The sequence below is a fragment of the Terrapene carolina genome, unplaced genomic scaffold (genome assembly GCF_002925995.2).
Source record: "Terrapene carolina triunguis isolate 2854851 unplaced genomic scaffold, T_m_triunguis-2.0 Scaffold714, whole genome shotgun sequence".
Lineage (NCBI taxonomy): Eukaryota > Metazoa > Chordata > Testudines > Emydidae > Terrapene > Terrapene triunguis.
The window spans coordinates 18,556,397-18,576,941 of NW_020665065.1; the positions used below are offsets into that span (position 1 = coordinate 18,556,397).

At 50.0% G+C, this 20,545-nt stretch overlaps 1 protein-coding gene across 1 annotated transcript in view; it reads right to left on the bottom strand.

Annotated features, from left to right (window-relative positions):
* EPHA8 (EPH receptor A8) overlaps window positions 1-20,545 on the bottom strand; it is an 86,898-nt gene that overhangs the window by 19,471 nt on the left and 46,882 nt on the right. The window contains 4 exon segments of the mRNA XM_029913573.1: window positions 27-240; window positions 417-541; window positions 4,581-4,916; window positions 10,995-11,150. Of these exon segments, the coding sequence (XP_029769433.1) occupies window positions 27-240; window positions 417-541; window positions 4,581-4,916; window positions 10,995-11,150 (831 nt within the window).

Below are 20,545 nucleotides of genomic sequence, written 5' to 3' on the forward strand. Positions count from 1 at the left end.
TGGGTGCTGCACTTTAACCCTCGTGCCCATGCACACACGTCCGCTCTCTCCCCATCCTCATCCTCTCGTGCACTCACTTGCTTTCCCGGTCTCCACCTCCACCATCTGGCTGAACCTCCCACAGCCAGCAGAGGTCCGGGCCCGAACCTGGAAGATGTAGCGGGTTGCAGGCTTGAGCCCAGAGACAGTCGCACTTGTGCCTTTGGATTTTAGCGTGGAGTAACTCTGCATTTCCTTGTCCTGTTGGAGAGCAAGGCAAAGATCTCACCGAGACAGCGCAGGGACTGGGGAGAGCCTGGCAGTAACCCTCTCGATGTGTCTGGCTGGTAACAGTAATTACATCATGCCTAAGCTATAACCCTGGCTTAATGCACCCTGGCCAGGAGGCGGGGGCTGGGCCAGCAAATCGCTGTTACCTTCTCGTAGTACTTGACCTCGTACTCCAGGATGATGCCGTTGGGTTGGTCCGGCTCATGCCACAGCAGCGTGACACTGTTCTGACCCGTGCTCTCCTGGCGAAGCACCACCACCTGGGATGGGGCTGAGAATGCAGATGACAGAACATCAGAAACGGGACTTGTCTCCAGTGAGAGAGCGAGCCATGCTGCAGACTGGGAATCCCTGGATCTCGGGCACTTCCGGAGCCTGTTCAGAGGCCAGCCATTGCCCCAAGCTTGGGGTCCCTAGGCAAACGCTCAGAGGGCAGCCCAGCTGTCTAGCACCTTCCCCGAGAGCAGGGCCTTGCTGTCCAGTTGCCCGGGGCCCCGGCACAGCACTGACTCGTCAGACTCCCCCACATTAAAGCACAATCTGTCCCAGAACTCCATTCTGCTCCCTAGCGAGGAGGGGCAGCAACCTCTTGCTGTCCCAGGCCGTGGGCGCTGCTCTCTCTGTTTTGGGTTCACAAAGGTAGAGCAGATTCACAAACCTTTCTGGTCAATGGGGCCCCAGTTACACCCTTGCCAGCCCAGGCCACGGCACCAGAGCGCAGAAGAGCCCAGCTGGGCTCAGAGTGATTGATTTCCTTTTCAAGTCTGTCTAGCTAATCATCGGCCAGGCCAGGCTATGTGCCAGTGGCAGGGAGAGCCCCACACCGGCACAGCTGGCATCCTCGGGCCCCGGGCACACTCACTGCTGCTGCCGATCTTTTCACTCCATCGTTGTGGATGGATGCCGGGAGGCACAATGGAACATGCCACTGTCACAGAGGGAGAGCGCACCAATGAAAGACTCCACGGTCATTGTGGGTGGATGGACCATTCTGATCATCCAGTCTGACCTGCATAGCCCAGGCCAGAGACCCCCACCTAGGGCTCCTGCATCCAGCCCAGAGCACTGAGATAAGAGATGTCCACTCTCGATTTAAAGACCCCAAATGACAGAGAATCCACCACATCCCCAGGCAAGCTGTTCCAGGGCTTAATTAACCCATTTCCACGTTGAATGTATCTAGCTTCAGCTTCCAGACACCGGACCTTGCTGTGCCTTTGCCGGCTAGATTACAGGGCCCCCTGCTCGCCGAAATCCTCTCCCCGAGGAGGGGCTCGCATGCGGTGATCCAGAGACGATGTGTTACCGTGGGTGCATGGGGACAATGATAATGTACTACCCTTGTTATGCTGGGTGGGTGGAAGAGCGAGAATGGGATATTCCATTTTTTCAGTTGGTGGGGGGGCAACAATAATGGACCACCCCATTGTTTTGTTGGGTGGATGGGTGGATAGCAATAGAATATTCCATTTTTCGGGGCAGCAATAATGGAATGCCCTATTGGTGTGCCAGGTGGGAGGATCGGTAGTCATAATGGAATATTCCAGTTTTACGGGTGGTGGGGGGTGAGCAGTAACATTACACACACACACACACACACACCCCTCAGTGCAGCTGCAGGGGAGCTGCATTAGTGGTTTAGCTATGGACCAGGATGCATCATAACACTGGTTACCCAAGAGGCCCGGCCGCCTTATGGTCTGTGCCCCCGGGAAGCACTGTCCCATGGCATCACTGCAAAGGCTGGGGAACTGAGATCAAACAAAGGGAAACCTCCTCACCCCGCCTGGATCTGCCGGTGGGATTCCCGGCCCCAGGCTTTCAGCAGACAGATAAAAGGCCAGAGAACTGCATGACGATCAGCATTAACATTATAACTATGCAGGCTCCGAGCAGGGGCCAGGAAGGGATAGTTCACCCACCTGTAGCATTGCCCAATTGGCTGGTTCATTACAGGGAAAGGGTCTTGCCATTTTCTGAAGCCTCAACTTGCAGCCCCTGCTGGAGGCAGAATACAGGCGTGGATGGGGCCTGTGGTGTTTGGGCACTGAAATGGTAACTCCAGGGAGCACTGGCTGCGCTATTCCCGTGGAGACAAGGCGCTGTCGTTTTTACCGCACTGTCGCTCATGGAGGTCAATCCCAGGTGGGGCCTCAACTAGCCACAGTCTGCTGTGCTGCAGTAAAGCGCATGTTTCGACTGGGCTGCTTGGTGCCTCTTGCTCTAATGCACACACAAAGAACAAGTCTGTGCAGCTAATGCCTTTGTCAAAGCTCCTGGGGACACTCCCCACATGTTTCTTCCTGGCCATAAGGTTGACCCCAGGGATCAGCCAATGAGCTGCCCAACTCCCAGCTTTTGAACCGCTACCACTGGATTGGGTTAGATCACAGTACAGTTAAAGCAGCACGGAAACTATGTGTAGACAGGCCTTGGGGAACATTCAGGGAGCGTCCAGACTGGCCCGTGTGACCATATTAACTAACTGGAAGCGATGCAAGGTCAGAATCCCTAGTGAAGACAGAGGCCGTGGGGAAGGTGGCCCAGCCCCAGGAAGCCCTGCTGGGCACAACAGAAGGGAACAGTCGTCAAGGCAATCCCCACGGGCAGAGCACTGAGGCTCCGCACTCCACAGCAATCCCTGGCACTCCTGAACTCCAGGGATCGGTGAGATTCCCCGGAGAGCTCAGTCAAGATTGATTGACTGGGCCTAGTCAGTCCAGAGAGTATGGTCTATCCGGCAGTTCCCATCTGGCCCCTCTCCGGAGTGGTGCTCTGAGTGGTGGAGCTGTCGGGATGACTGAGAACGACCATTGACTATCGCACTGACCACGTCTCTCCGCTTTGCAGGTTGGTGCCTCTTTTACATTGCAGCATCCCTTTAAACACCTCCAGCCACACGGCTAAACCTCTGTTCTTTCCAACCAGCCTGCTTCTGCTGCTCCCAGCTGCACCTGTCCTACGAGAAAAACTAACTAGGGAGCATTCAATATCTGTCTATGCAGCCAGCCATTGCAGGCATTTAGTGCCCGTCCCCTTAGCATCGGTGTGATAAGGCTGGGGCGGGGCCGGCAGGAGGGGCAGGGGGAGGGGGGAATGTCCTCCGGGGGGTCAGTTGGGAGCCTGGGCAGCTGCAGGAGACAGTTTGCAATAAAAAGCCTTGTTCCTCTCTTCCTTATTATGAGCTGACCCAGGCAACTCCCTTGCCTTCTCTGGAGTTATTCCCGATTGACACTTGTACACGAGAGCAGAATGAGCCCTGGTTTATCCTACCGACTTACATCTGTATAACTACGTCGGTCGGGGGGGTGGATCTCTGAACGACGTAGTTGTACCAATCTAGCCCCGGGGCTGTGTAGATGGGAGGGCTTCTCTGGGGGAGGTGGAGTACCTGTGCTGATGGGAGCTCTCTGTCGGCATAGGGAGCGTCTCCACCAAGCACTTCAGCAGTGCTGTAAGCGTAGGCAAGCCCTGAGGTGCCTCATCATGTAACGTTCCCTGGGCTTGTTCCAGCACAGCTGGAAGAGCCGGTCCCTGCACTGGAGAGGGACCCCCAAGGTCCTGCTCTGGGCCGAAGTGGGGAACTGCTTCCTGGGGAAAGAGGCTGTTTCTCAGCAAGGGATTGGAAAAGACAAGATATGCCTGAGAGAGACTTTCCCAAGCAAACAACACAGGCACCTGCCAGGTGCTGGCCCTTGTGTGAGATGGGAAAGGAGCACTAGACGGAGCATGAACTTTTGCGTGGCCCTTTGGGAAGGGAGGGGAGGAGCAGAGCTAGGAGTTCATGCTCCACTTAGTGTTCCTTGTCAATAAACAAATGTCCGGTGCGCCCCGGCCTCCTGTGGAACTGGAGCAGCCCAGCGTGAGGCCACAGCTGAACGGCCAGGGTGTTGGGGAGGTGGCGACGAAGCGGAATGTGACGGGCTGAAAGCGAACCGAAGAAGATTAATTCCTCGCTCGCTCAAAGCGTGCGTCTGCAGACGGCGGCTCAGCGGTGAGCCCCAGACAGCCCCGTCTCCCCAGTGCCGCTGCCATGCCAGCTGAGGAGACAAGGGCCATTTCTCACAGATGCCTATCTGGGAGCTACCATGGTCACCATGGCAAGCCAGCATTTGCCACAGGCCCCACACACAGTGATCGCAGCTAATTCTCCTTCTGAGCGTAGGGAAAGCCAGGGCGGACTCAGATCCCTCGGGGGGCCTTTAGGCAAACGCTGACCCCCTTGGGAGAGGGTCCAGCTGGGCCCAGCGGGGAGCTGTTCACATCAGTTGCCGTGGGCCGAGCCTCCTGGGGGTATCTGCTCCTCCTACCTGCCTGGTTCGTGGTGATGTTGACAACGGCAAATCTCTTGGGCTCCAGGCTGAGGTCGGACACGCCGTTGACAGCTTCCACCCAGAAGGAGTAGTTCATGTGGGCCATGAGGTTGGCCACGGTGAGGGCAGCCTGCCCCAGGCTCATCTGCTGGGGAACAAAGCGGATCCCACTGCCGCACGCCTCGCACTGGCCCAGGTCCCACGTGCAGCGCCTGCAGACCACGTTGTACGTGACATCAGTGCGCCCCCCCTTGTCCAGGGGTGGAGCCCACTCCAGTGTCACCGAGGTGCCATTCACACTGGAGACCAGGTTCACAGGAGCAGAGGGGGGCCCTGGAAAGGAAGCAGAGATTCATCCAGATTGGTGGGGTGCTGTGCTCGGGCGGGGGGGAGGGGAGAAAAGCCCATGGGAAGGTGATGTGATCCGTGGGAGAGAACAGAGTGATACTGGCTGACTAGAGGGTGACTGACATGCCCTGGGTGTGTGTGTGGGGAAGGAAATAACAACCTAGATACAGGCTGATCTGAGGGTGCCATGCCCTGGGGGTGTGTGGCGGGGGGGGGGGGGGGGGAAGGAAATAACACAACCAGATACAGGCTGATCTGAGGGAGCCATGCAGTGTGAGAACCTGACTAGAATAGGATTGTTGATAAATTGCAGAGTCAATTACTTGACCACACTTTGGTTTGTTATGAAGTATACTCAAGAGACTAAATGACCAATGTATCAGGTTTATTAATCTGGTACAGGAAAAGGTTCTATACAATACCAGTCTCCAAAGAGCAGCCTCATGCAGCGATGGTACATTCACCTCGCGCAGAAGGTGCACTCCCCAAGTCACACATCGCAGCTGGTATTATTTATATGATGATTTTACAAGTTACATGTCACTCCAGTCTAAGCCAGCAGTTTGTCCCACTTCCCTAACCTGCTATTCTGTCCCTCCCTTAGCTTTGTTTTGTATACTAGCCTTCCAGGTACTGGGCCGTGAAGATACTTCCCTAGCTGGTACTAAATGGAACGAATGGATGTTTCTGGATTTTGACAAGTTTCCTACCTGTTTATGCCAAATGCTTACTTCAGCAAATGCAAGGAGTTATGGGATACTGAGCATATGTGAACAGGATTACTGTATAGGTTGGTTTGGGCTATATTGCTGTTACAATATTTGTGCTTAATGTTATTGCTCAGTGCATACTAATATACATATATGTATGGTGCAGATAATACATTTTATTAATATGATGTATATTTATATGCTAGCCAGCATATATTATTTAGCAGGGCCCCCACTTGTTGCCTTGATAATTGTTATTGTCAAGGCGACAGCTTTTCCAAATGAATGAGTGGTGAGGGCCTTTATATGTGATTTAAAGTGTTTTAACAAACTCCATAAGTGGCAATAGATAATTATCACAGCTAAAAGTAAGACACCATGTAACACAAGCAAAGCCTTAAATGCGACTGCTATCCAGGTGTGGGAAATCAGTATTTTAAGATCCCCATCATGAATAAGGTTTTTCAAGGCTTGTTCTGCCTTGTGCGTGTCACTGCTAATCGGAATGTGTGGTTCTGTCTAGTAATGTTTTTAAATTTAAAGTGATTAATATGCACATTAAAACTGGTAGGTAAGTTTTAACTTCATTGGTGCTCACTTTGGATAATAGATACATTTTGAAAACTGGGATAGACATGATTATAGTGTGTCCCACAGTGCTAGGTAACTGAGGGATAAAACAGAAATGCGGAGTGGTGACTTTACAAGTGAGGCCTCCATATATAAACTTCTTGTAATTAGTTACTACACAGTACTGTCCATCCATGTTATAGGTTACCCTTCCTGCTGGTTAGCACCCGCTGGGAAGCTTTCCTGAGTAGTGGCCAGCTTCTCTGTCTCATACTGGGCTGAACCATTGTGACCACACACACGAGTTGAAATGTCAAAAGCATCCTTGGCAGAACAAGCTGTGTGAGCAAAAAAAATGAGGAGTCCTTGTGGCATCAGATTGGGCTGAATAAAGACTGGGAATGGTTGGGTCATTACAAAACCTAAACTTAATTTCCCCCATACTAATTTCTCCCTACTGTACTCCGACCTTCTTGTCAACCGTCTGTAATGGGCCACTCTCTTACCACTTCAAAAGTGATTTTTCCTCCCTTGGTATCCTGCTGTTAATTGATTTATCTCGTTAGCCTGACCTCTCACTTTGTAAAGCAACCCCCATCCTTTCATGTATTTATACCTGCTCCTGTATTTTTTACTTCATACATCTGATGAAGTAGGTTTTAGCCCATGAAAGCTTATGCCCAAATAAATTTGTTAGTCTCTAAGGTGCCACAAGGACTCATTTTTTTGCTGATACAGACTAACACAACTACTACTGAAAGCTGTCTGAGGTGCTTTTCAGGTTTGCATTGCTGCGTGATACACTGCTAGTTGACGGAGAGCCAATTGTTTCTTGTAGATGCTGTCTTCCAGATAACCTACTGAATGATCAGTAACCAATTTATTAAATATTCCTGTGTCAGGCTCCAATATTGGTAGTGAAACTATAAAAGAAATGTACATGGAATCAGGCACTGAGCAAGATTGTTTTAACAACACATTATCTCCATTAAGATACTGTGTCACTCAACCCGAATTATGCCTGGTACTTAAAGGGAATTTCTCTACATGACTCAACACACTGCCGGTTAGCCGCAGTTTTTACTATACGCTGAGGGCAATACTAGTTAGCTGTTCATCACTAATGAGGTCAGGCAATTTTCCTTCTTCAATGTTTCCTAATGAGTTGGTTGTGGTAGTTACCATGTAACTCCCATAAGCAGTAAAAATAATGTCTTTACCAGTCTGGTTTTTCCTTGCCTTTATCACTTGCTGCAATTAGTTTGTTAACTTTCTTTGTGTCTGATTAAACAGATCAGCAATGTATGCACATTGCAAATCAAATAGATATTCAGATTCAGAAAATCTTGAAATGTAACCAATAATTCCATCTAGATTTTGGTATCTTTCAAAACAGTAGATTCCAGACTATGGATTAGTCTTTTGCCCAGCCCTCGAGTTTTGTGCATTCCTGATAAGGTACTATTATGTTAATTAAAGTAGTATACAGAAGTGATATATTTGCTTTTACACAATAACCAAATTTAACCATATTTCACTGAGAAAGAATTAAAACTATAGGTATATGCATGAACTCACTTTGCTTAATAATATACAATTTAAATAACAGTTAGACCTGGCCCGAGTAGTGATCCGTCCTTATAATGTGTCTATAGTCGATTGCACACTCAATTATCCATATACAGTAGGTTGAGTTGACCAGTCTGTTATTTATACCACACTTTATCTTCTTCTTCTGATGCCCAGGGGTTTCTTCACTGTGCACTGATATTTCCTGGTGTCTATGGGATGCATCCTTAAATAGCTTAATTTGGTTTGTTACAAGGAAGGCGCTCACGGACCCTTCACTGGTTTAGGGGGACGCCAAGACGTCTCAGGCAGAACCTCTGTTTTCCCTCCCATCCAGGAGCCCCTGGCAGCATGTTGGAACACCAGGGTCAGCATTGACACAGAGGAGAGAGTCCGTCACCCACCCTCCACCACAGCACCCCCATGCCAGACTCTAGTTGAGGGGAGAGCACACCCCCTACTCAGTAACTCACACCATTCTCTGCTGCCACTAGAATGGCTTCCCAGCCACGGGTTGGACTTCCCTTGGGCTCTCCCAAGCTATCACTTCATCCCATGGCACAGGTTGCAGATGAAGATGTGCTGGCAAAGCAGTGTGGGGTGTTTGCCCATCATCAGCCGGCCCCATGCCTGGCTTGCACCCATTTGATCAGTCTGAGCACTAACATGTCACAGACTGACCAAGGCCACTCAGCAATCCGGCTGCCTCTCCGGGGGAGCCTGTCCTGCCATGCAGTGGGTTTGATGTGACTGCTGCTTCAGTGGGTGCTGTTCGCTGATATGTCACATGCAGAATCTGAATGAAAACCGCCTGCATTCCACAGCGACATTTCAGGGACTCCTGATCACATCCAAACCTTCCCTGGACAGCACCGGAATTGCAAAGAGGACAGGATGAGCTGAGTGGGAAAGCACTTCTTATCCTGACGTGAATGGAGACAAAAGCAAACACTTTAGGGTATGAGTCAGGGAAAATGAAACAGGAAAGAGTTTTAAAGTATATTAGGAACAAAAAGAATCCTAACAAAGGTATTGGTCCGTTACTAGATGGAAATGGTAGAATTATCAATAATAATGGAGAAAAGACAGAAACATTCAATAAATATTTCTTTTCTGTATTTGGAATAAAACAGATGCTGTAGTCATATCATATGATAACATTCTTTCCATTCCACTAGTGTTTCAGAAGGACGTTGAACAGTAGCTACTAACATTAGACATTTTTAAAGCAGCAGGTCCGGAAAACCAGCAACCAAGAGTTTTAATAGAGCTGGCTGAGGAGCTGGGTGGACCAATCATGTTGATTTTCTGTAAGTCTTTGAACACCAGGGAAGTTATACAAGACTGGCAGAAAGCTAATGTTGTACCAATATTTAAAAAGGGTGAATGGGATGACCTAGGTAATTATAGGCCTGTCAGCCTGACATCAATTCCAGGTAAGATAATGGAGCATCTGAAACAAGACTCAATTAATAAAGAACTAAAGGAGGGTAATATGATTAATGCTGATCAACATAAGTTTATGGAAATAGATCCTGTCAAATTAACTTGATCTCTTTTTTTAAAAAAAGATTACAAATTTGGTTTATAAAGGTAATAGTGTTGATGTAATATATTTAGACTTCTATAAGATGTTTGACTTGGTATTGCATAATGCTTTGATTAAAAAACTAACACGGCACATGTTAAATGGATTAAAAGCTGGCAAACTGATAGTTCTCAAAATGTAATTGTAAATGGGGAATCATCGCTGAGTGGGTGTTTTACTAGTGGAATCCCGCAAGGATCTGTTTTTGGCCCTATGCTATTTAAACATTTTTATCAGTGACCTGGAACAAAACAGAATCATCACTGATAAAGTTTGCAGATGACGCAAAAAATGGGAGAGTGGGAAATAATTATGAAGACGGGTCACCAATATGAAGCGATCTGGATCCCTTGGTAAGCTGGATGCAAGCAAACAACATGCATTTGAACATGATTAAATGTGACTGTATAGCTCTAAGAACACAGACTGCAGGCCATACGGCAGGGTGAGGGACTCTGAAAAATATTTGAGGGTCATGATGGATAATCAGCTGAACACAAGCTTCCAGTGTCACTCTGTGGCCAAAAAGGCTAATGCGATTCTGGGATGCATAAACAGGGGAATCTTGAGTAGGAGCAGAGAGGTTATTTTACCCTTTATTTGGCATTGGCATGACCGCTGCAGGAATCCTGTGTCCAGTTCTGATGCCCACAATTCAAGGAGGATGTTGATACATTGGAGAAGATTCAAAGAGCCATGAGAACGATTGGAGGATTAGAAAACCTGCCTGACAGTGACAGACTCCAAGAGCTCACTCTCTTTAGCTTAACAAAGAGAACGTTAAGGGGTGACTTGATCACAGTCTATAAGTAATTACATGGGGAATAAATATTTAATACTGGGCTCTTCAGTCTAGCCGAGAAAGGTCTAACACGATCCAATGGCTGGAAGTTAACTCTAGACAAAATCAGAATGGAAAAAAAGGTGTAAATTTTTAATAGTGAGAGTAATTAAGCATTGGACCAGCTTACCAAAGCTCGCAGTGTATTCTCCATCCCTGATAACTTTTAAACCAAGATTGGGTTTTTTTCCCTAAAAGATCTGCTCTAGGAATGACCTGGGGGGAAATTCTCTGGTTTGTGTTACAAGAGATCAGACTAGATGATCACAATGGTCCTTTCTAGCCTGGGAATCTCTGTATCTATGAATCCATGGCATTCACATGCAGAGAGACAGGCCCCAGCTACACTAAGAAAAAGACGGGTTTAAAACACGACAGTTTACATGCTTTAAAATCCCTGTGAAGTCAAGGCACATTGTAGCTTTGACATGTGAGCTATACTGACTGAAACGCACACCTTTATCCTAATGCAGACATGCCTCCAGGACAACACAAACACCCCTGAGGTACACTCACAGCGCTCGTCCCAGACACGCACAGAGCATGGCAAATCTCCCACTGACTCCAGTGGGCCAGGACTCCAGCCCGACGTTTCTAACACATTCACCCCTGTAGTGCCGAGGTCCCTCTTGTCCCACCGACAGATACTCCCCCACCGACCTTCTGGCCCTTCCCACTTGCATGGGAATCTCCCTCTGCTGCTATAGCCAGGCTGATTCGTGTTCTGTTCCCTGCGTGCTGCGGAAAGGGGGTGGGCAGTCCGAGGCAGATGGGCAGGTACTTACGCGTGCAGGCAGCAGACGGGGGATCTTGTGCTGCCCGGTAGTAGCTGCTGTCACAGCGACACACCTGTGCAGCCCGGCTCTCTGAGTAGCTGTGCAGGGGGCACTTTGCACACAGCTGGTCACCAGGGGCTGACTTGTAAAATCCCAACTCGCAGGCTAGAGGAGAGGGGGAAAGGAAGCAGTCAGAAGGCAGCACCCAGCGCAGACTCAGCCACTGGCTTGGTAAATCCCATATCTAGACACTGAGCTCAATGTCCCTACGGGCAAGATACTTGCTCTGTGAGAAGGCTCCACTCCTGCCCCTCCAAAGGGACCTCCCAGCTCGCTAGCTCTTCCCTGTCCCTTCTAGAAGCCCTGGAGAGCCCAGAGGCGGGGGCTTCTGAGTCCCCACATGCTCTGCATGAAACTGACCCAGGCTCCGGACTGGCTCTGCCCTGCCGCTGGCTACAGTGGCCTCCTAGCGCCGTCCACCAGCTGCTGCTTCCCAGCACGAGGCAGGGGAGTGGGCAGAGCAGCAGCACAAAGTAGGCGAGACACCCAGGCAAGTTGAGGGCAGGGAATTAATTCCCTGCTAGAGAAGGAGGCATGGCCTGTCCAGGACTCCACTACTCCTCACCATAGCACCCCGTACAGGCCTCCCCATATGGTTCAGGTACCACATGCTGGGTAATAATATGAGAGGCCTCCATGCTCGTAAAACAAAATTAAACTATGAAGAGAACTATTTCCAGCAGTGCAACCAGTGCAGCTGACATTCCAGCCATGTGCACACAGACTGCCTTCCTGGGGCCTCCTCCAAACTCTGCCCTCCTGCTGCAACCTGGGCTCCTCCCTCCAAGTGCCAGGCAGGCTGCTACACCTGGCAATGGAGATGGGCCAATCCTTGTTGATTAAATGCAGAACAATATTTTCAGCGGGATGCAGCTGAGTTGTATGCCCTGGGCTGTGTTGGCACTGCAAGGCAAGGCGGAGGGACAGCTGGGAGCTTTGGCTTCTCCTCCTCACCAAGGGCAGACAAGCTGGTGTGGGAAGGAGCAGAATTGCCCAGGAGAAGCTGACAGTAGTTTTGGGGTAACAGGTGAGGCGGGGAGAGGGAAGGAGGGAGCAGAAGAGCACAGTAGCTATGGGCCAGTTCTAGTCCCTTCCCTCCTTCTGCAAAGCGTGTCCTTCCAGCAGCTCTCCCTCTTCCCAAAGCTACGGTCAGCTTCTCCTGAGCAACTCCTTAGAAACATGAAGATGGCAGCAGGGGCCCAAAGCTGCCGGAGAAGGGTCTTCCCCCTCCCCCTCCACCATACCCCGCCCTGCCTCAGCTGCTGCTCCCTACCCGGACGAGTATGGGACAGCGCGCCTGACTGAGCTTCAATGTGCTATGAAGCCTGCCAGGTAGCACAATGAGAGCTCTGGCTAGGAGAATTAGGGTCTTATCCCAGCTCCGCCAGATACCCCGTGTGACCCGAAGCAAGTTACTCAGACCCTAATTTGAATGCCTTCATTTTTGGGTGCCCGGCTTAGAATCAATCATAGAAGATTAGGGTTGGAAGAGACCTCAGGAGGTATCTAGTCCAACCCCCTGCTCAAAGCAGGACCAATCCCCAACTAAATCATCCCAGCCAGGGCTTTGTCAGGCCGGGCCTTAAAAACCAATAAGGAAGGAGATTCTACCACCTCCCTAGGTAACCCATTCCAGTGCTTCACCACCCTCCTAGTGAAAAAGTGTTTCCTAATATCCAACCTAGACCTCCCTCACTGCAACTTGAGACCGTTGCTCCTTGTTCTGTCATCTGCCACCACTGAGAACAGCTGAGCTCCATCCTCTTTGGAACCCCCTTCAGGTAGTTGAAGGAAGCTATCAAATCCCCCCCCCCCATTCTTCTCTTCTGCAGACTAAATAAGCCCAATTCCCTCAGCCTCTCCTCGTAAGTCACGTGCCCCAGCCCCCGAATCATTTTCGTTGCCCTCCGCTGGACTCGCTCCAATTTGTCCACATCCCTTCTGTAGTGTGGGGAACAAAACTGGACACTACTCCAGGAGTGGCCTCACCGGTGCCGACTAGAGGGGAATAATCACAATCTGCTGGCAATGCCCCTACTAATGCAGCCCAATATGTCTGTGTGGGGGAGACAAGGCCCTGCACCCCTAGCTTCCTGCGATTCACCGTGACTCTCAGCCAGGCAGTAAAACAGAAGGTTTATTTAGACGACAGGAACACAGTCCAAGACAGCTCTTGCCGGTACAGACAACAGGATCCCCCCAGTCAGGTCCATCTTGGGGGGCCCCAGGGAGGCCAGAGCCCTGTCTGGGCTCCCCTCCATTTCCCAGCCAGCCCCAAACTGAAAACCCACTCCAGCCCCTCCTCCTCTGCTTTGTTCCTTTCCCGGGCCAGGAGGTCACCTGATCTCGTTGTTCTCCAACACCTTTAGCTATCATCTTGCAGGGGGGACGGGCCCCAGCCATTAGCCGCCAGGAGACAGAGTGCCAGCCATTTATGCACACTGGCCCTTTGCTCTGCAACAATCGCACCCCCTAGAAACTTAAGAAATGCATAGGGGAAACTGAGGCACCCACACAATATTCAGAGGAAACATTCCCACTTTGTCACAATGTCCCATTAGCCTTCTTGTCAACAAGGGCACACTGTTGACTCATAGCCAGCTTCTCATCCACTGTGACCCCTAGGTCCTTTTCTGCAGAACTGCTGCTTAGCCAGTCGGTCTCCACCTGTAGCAGTGCATGGGATTCTTCCATCCTGAGTGCAGGACTCTGCACTTGTCCTTGTTGAACCTCATCAGATTTCTTTTACCCAATCCTCCAATTTGTCTAGGTCACTGTGGACCCTACCTCTACCCGCCAGCGTATCTACCTCTCCGCCCAGTTTAGAGTCATCTGCGAACTTGCTGAGGGTGCAATTAATCCCATCATCCACATCATTGATGAAGATGTTGAACAAAACCAGTCCCAGGACCAACCCCTGGGACACTCCACATGATACCGGCTGCCAACTAGACATTGAGCTGTTGGTCACTACCCATTGAGCCCAACAATCTAGCCAGCTTTCTATCCACCTTATAGTCCATGCATCCAATCCATACTTCTTTAACTTGCTGGCAAGAATACTGTGGGAGACCGTATCAAAAGCTTTGCTAAAGTCAATATATATCACATCCACCGCTTTCCCCTCATCCACAGAGCCAGGCTTGAGGCACATCAGTTACAAGACTGCGGGGCTTGGCTTGGGCAACGTTGCCAACTCTGGCAATCTCATCATGAGTCTGGTGACATCTGTTGTTTTCCTTAAAACATGGCAGCGCATGAGAAACTGAGCTTTCATTTCACAAAAGAACGTTTCCAGCCCTCCTGGTGATAGGGAGAAGCCGGAAAGCATGACCTGTGCACGCCCCCCCTCCCTCCCCAGAAGGCAAAGCACCAACAGTTCTTCTCTTTGGAAATCTTGTGAGCCTTGAGCCAATCCTGTGGGTTTTGACTCATGATTTCTGAACATCGGGGCCTGGCCATGCTGCTCCAGGCACCTATGTCTGGCCTTTGGCCTTCACCTCTCTGTGCCGGTTTGCACAATGCAGAGGGCCAGTATGCACCTTCCTCCCAGCTCCACTCCCCAGCTGTGGGAGATGCACTCACTCATGTCCCGAGCTGGCAGGGCTCGTGCGGGCAGCGTTAGTGAGGTTGCTCATCTTCTGGATTTGTGCTTTCTGACCAAGGAGTCGGAGCTGATCCCCCAAATTAGGGGTGGTGAAGTCAGAGCCAATTTGTCACTGCATGCTGCTCCCATTTATCAGCTCTGGAGAGACAGCTGGCCAGGAAAAATGGGAACACAAAGCATGACAAATTTTCATTGAGCAGGAGTTGTAATCATTTAGAATTTAATGTTGTAAAGAAATGTTAATTACCTGTGGCGATGAGTCACATTTATTTTAGATGTAGTCAAGGGGAAAATTATGCTAAATTACCCCTGTTTATACATGCTCCATACGAAACACAGCACTGGGCCAGAGCTGGTGTGAATGTGCGATGGTGTCTTGGCTGTGACACAGGTCAGACATTCGGCCAGATCCATGCGGCTGCTTGTCATCACTAGGATGCATAAAGTCCCCGGAGCAGACCAGGGGATCTTGGTCAATGTCTCTGATGGAGCCAGGACATGTGTATTGGACGGTTCCTGTTTCAGGGCCATGGTGGGGTGTGTGTGTGTGTGTCTACACTCAAGATGGCTTCTGTGGCAGGCATGTGAGACAGTGTCTGTGACAGGCTATGCTAGAGCAGGAGTCCATGTAGTAGAACATATGGATTGTTCTGTGGGCTACACAGTCCTCCCATGTGCGCATTGTGGGAGACCATGTAGATAATGACTGTGTCCTTGAATTGGCACCTATTCTATCAAAAGCATGTTACCGTACCTATTGGGATGTCCCACTCCCACAGCTCTGGTCCTGCTAGGAAACGCAGGCCAATAGAGTGTGGGGGAACAGACTCTCACTCAATGATTAGTGGTGAGAAGAACAAACCAGCAGGAAATTGCCATTGGGTAAAAGAATTTAACAGGCTCCACAGACATTGCTCTAACACCTACAGAATGCAATAAAGAACGAGATCTCGTCTCTAGGTTATTTAACCCACCCTGTAGCAGGAGAAGAATTCCATAGAATGGTCCCAAACAACCTATAGCAAAGTTCTCCTGCTCTATACAGTGCTCATGGACATGTCCATCTCGGGAGAGCCCTCTGGGGAGTAGCCCAGGAGACCACGGGGATGTATTTCGATGTATATCAATGCTGCACAAGGTGTGCCGACAGACAGCTGTACGCAAAGAACATGCACATGGCAGCATGGATCAGTAGTCACAAAACACTCCTGTCTGTTCCATCACCCGTCCCAGAATAGCTCCTCCCACATAAACCGTGTCAGCTCACCCCTTCCTGGGCTCACAGGCAGGCCTGGCAGTGTATCCTAGCCTGGAGACCAGGAAGCTTGGCTCTAAACTGTTTCCACTGATCTGAACTGCCACAGGAGGAGAAAGTGAGTTCCTTGGGTCACTGGGACAGGACCCTGAGTTTCCATATATCCCTAGAGTCTGATGACCTGGGGCTGCCATGACCAGAGCTCGGGGGACACGGCCAAATATAGTCATTAGAATCCTTAAACGATCACATTCTGCTCCCTTCCTAGGGCGGGAAATGGCAGGTCTCCAGTAACCATGACTGAATATTCATGGAAAGCCAATGTCAAGTTCTGTTGGGCGCCCTCATGCTGAGAAGTTTGTTCATCAAATGGGGAGTAGGGACATCATGTGATCGATCTGTCCAATCTGGTCAAAAGAGCTTGAATTCTATCTTTCTGCCACTCATAGAACAGGATTGTGAAGGAGCTGCTATTCGAAGCCAATGTACCCATCCCTCCCCACGGACGGACCTCCACCTCTGGGGAAATCACAGTCTGCTCCGAAAGCAGAAATAGTCATCCAATAAGGCATTGTGAATTACTAGCCCAGCTCTAACTAAGATGCAGTGCCACAAAGTCAGTGCAGGACCTGGGACGATCACAGCGAGCAGGGTAATTAGAGTACTGGGGACTAGAGTGAGGAATGTTTATGTGGGTCCACTTCCTCCTCTACACACATGCATACACACACATGGAGCACATATGCATGACAACCATTGGGGTGTGTGTAGGAAATCTTTAACACGAAGCGCTTCTGCCTCGGGCTCTCAAAGCACATACACTTGCATGAAATATACACTTGCTTCTAAACCCATAACCAGCCATTTTAATGCCACCTGTAAAGGGAAATCATGTCTTACTAATCTATTAGAGTTCTTTAAAGGGGTCAACAAACATGTGGACAAGGGGGATCCAGTGGACATAGTGTACTTAGATTTCCAGAAAGCCTTTAACAAGGTCCCTCACCAAAGGCTCTTACATAAATTAAGTTGTCATGGGATAAGGGGGAAGATCCTTTCATGGATTGAGAACTGGTTAAAAGACAGGGAACAAAGGGTAGGAATAAACAGTAAATTTTCAGAATGGAGAGGGGTAACTAGTGGTGTTCCCCAAGGGTCAGTCCTAGGACCAATCCTATTCAACTTATTTATAAATGATCTGGAGAAAGGGGTAAACAGTGAGATGGCAAAGTTTGCAGACGATACTAAACTGCTCAAGATAGTTAAGGCCAAAGCAGACTGTGAAGAACTTCAAAAAGATCAAAACAAAGTGATTGGGCAACAAAATGGCAAATGAAATTTAATGTGGTGTGACAAAGTTCCTCCTCTATCTTGGTGGGTCCTGCGCTTATTGGCGGATTTTCTTGCCTCAGAGATTCACCATGTGGGTTGGGGAACAGCCCAGAGACCTTCCCCTCTGGGAGAACCCACAGTCCAGGTCAATTGGGAGGTTTGGGGGGAACCCAGGCCCGCCCTCTACTCCGGGTTCCAGCCCAGGGCCCTGTGGACTGCAGCTGTCTATAGTGCCTCCTGTAACAGCTGCATGACAGCTACAACTCCCTGGGCTACTTCCCCATGGCCTCCTCCAAACACCTTCCTTAGTCTCACCACAGGACCTTCCTCCTGGTGTCTGATAACGCTTGTGCTCCTCAGTCCTCCAGCAGCACACCCTCTCCCTCTCAGCTCCTTGCACCTCTTGCTCCCAGCTCCTCACACTCGCACCACAAACTGAAGTGAGCTCCTTTTTAAAACCCAGGTGCCCTGATTAGCCTGCCTTAATTGATTCTAGCAGCTTCTTCTTAATTGGCTCCAGGTGTCCTAATTAGCCTGCCTGCCATAACTGGTTCTAGCAGGTTCCTGATTACTCTAGTGCAGCCCCTGCTCTGGTCACTCAGGGAACAGAAAACTACTCATCCAGTGACCAGTATATTTGCCCTCTACCAGACTCCTGTACCCCACTGGTCTGCGTCTGTCACAGTGGATAAATGTAAAGTAATGCACATTGGAAAAAATAACCCCAACTATACATACAATATGATGGAGGCTAATTTAGCTACAACTAATCAGGAAAGAGATCTTGGAGTCATTGTGGATAGTTCTCTGAAGATGTCCATGCAGTGTGCAGCGGCAGTCAAAAAAGCAAACAGGATGTTAGGAATCATTAAAAAAGGGATAGAGAATAAGGTGGAGAATATCTTATTGCCCTTATACAAATCCATGGTACACCCACATCTTGAATACTGCGTACAGATGTGGTCTCCTCATCTCAAAAAAGATATACTGGCATTCGAAAAAGTTCAGAGAAGGGCAACTAACATGATATGGGGTTTGGAACGGGTCCCATATGAGGAGATTAAAGAAGCTAGGACTTTTCAGCTTGGAAAAGAGGAGACTAAGGGGGGATATGATAGAGGTCTATAAAATCATGAGTGGTGTGGAGAAAGTGACTAAGGAAAAGTTATTTACTTGTTCCCATAATATAAGAACTAGGGGCCACCAAATGAAATTAATGGGCAGCAGGTTTAAAACAAATAAAAGGAAGTAGTTCTTCACACAGCGCACAGTCAACTTGTGGAACTCCTTGCCTGAGGAGGTTGTGAAGGCTAGGACTATAACAGGGTTTAAAAGAGAACTAGATACATTCATGGAGGTTAAGTCCATTAATGGCTATTAGCCAGGATGGGTAAGGAATGGTGTCCCTAGCCTCTGTTTGTCAGAGAGTGGAGATGGACGGCAGGAGTGAGATCACTTGATCATTACCTGTTAGGTTCACTCCCTCGGGCACCTGGCATTGGCCACTGTCGGCAGACAGGATACTGGGCTGGATGGACCTTTGCTCTGACCCAGTATGGCCGTTCTTATATTCTTATAATGATACCAACATCACGTGGTTTCTGCTCCGCGCGTCCCACCACAGTGACTGGAATCGGTGGCTTTGCTTCCGGCACAGCCCACCCACACATCCCAGCCTGGTGCTGCAGCTCCCCCCTCCACATCCCAGCTCCTGACGCCTCCTGGCAGCCGCTGCCTGCACTGGGAGGTCTCTGGAGCTGGCAGTCTTGTATCAATAAGAGAGAGTGTGGGGCAGGCTCTGCCAAGCCATCTGTAGCTTGGGCCATTTGTTTACCTCCCGCTTATCCTCTGGGAACAGAATAACATCTGCTAATAAGCTGGCAGGGTAGCAGAAATGATAGATGAGCCTGTCAAGGAAATGATAGCCAAGGATCAGCCACTCTGCGTGTCCAAGTTGGTGTTGATGGAGGCTAGAACTCTGCCTAGGGAAGCGATTTGGAGAAGGAAAGGCAGCTTTGGTAGTGGCAGGAGGTGGAAGTTCCTGGCTGGGGTCCTTCTCTTTTCTGTTCTCCTCAGGAGCATGAAGGCAGGCTGCAGCCAAGAGATCTGTGTGCGGGAGTGGGGGGTACGGTCAGGAGTAGCAGCGACGCTGGGTAACCCTCTTGTGCTCAGCACCGGGAGCCAGGTCTCAGGATTGTTCCATTCACTGGTCATGCAAGGAAGCAGCTAATGGCGGAAGTCAGCAATGGACAGGACAAAAAACCACTCCCCATCTCTAGGGACTCAGGGCTACCATGGGCACATGCCAGCTGCCTGCATAGCCCCGGACGGCAGTTCTCTTCCAGGGATTGCAATGGCATCAGAGAACATTTCTAGCGCTGATATCGTTCCTGGAACTACTACACTGGGATTGACGGGAAAAACCAAATGGCACAAAACACTTTCCTCCCCCACAGTTCTGAGAAATGCCACGTGGTATGTGTGTACGTGAGACAGACTGGCATGGAAATGAGCCACATAGACAACTGCCAATCTGCTTGTCTTCTGCATTTCAGAGGCTGCTCGAACATGGTGGCAGGGACATGGCAACGGAACAAGCTCTCACAAGACCCAGAGAGCCTCAGCACTGATCAAAGGCAGCAACAAACCCTCTCTCCAAATGCAAACGCTCCATGCTTGATCCACGCGAGGTTCCTGGGAAAGGGACATGGAGCACTAGGAAGAAACTTGTGATAGATGGTGTTCTGCATGACATGGCTTTGTTGAGTGAGTTGGCGTTGCCTGTGTGCACCTCCAATAATTCAGGTGTTAATTTCTGCCCCATGAAGCTGGCTGCTCCCCCACACCCACAAAGATGGTTCCTCCTGCTCCTTCCAGCCCATGAAGTCAACTCTTCCTGCTCCCTCAGGTCTAGAGAGCTGGCTGTCACTACATCCGCCGATACACAGCTGCCAGTAACTGCTACACTGCAACTTCGCAGCTCCCTGTGAATTCCCCCTATAGCCCACATTCCCACAGACAAGCACAGACACAAGTGGCTGCTCCTTGGACCTGCACAGCTGCCTACAGCCCCTCCCACCAGGGCCGGCTCCAGCGTTTTTGCCGCCCCAAGTGGCAAAAAAAAAAAAAAGCTGCGATTGGCTCTACCGCCGCCACTTCATTCTTCGGCGGCAATTCGGCAGCAGGTCCTTCTCTCCGAGAGGGACTGAGGGACCCACCGCTGAATTGCCGCTGAAGATCCACACGTGCCACCCCTTCCCGTTGGCCACCCCAGGCACCTGCTTGCTGCGCTGGTGCCTGGAGCTG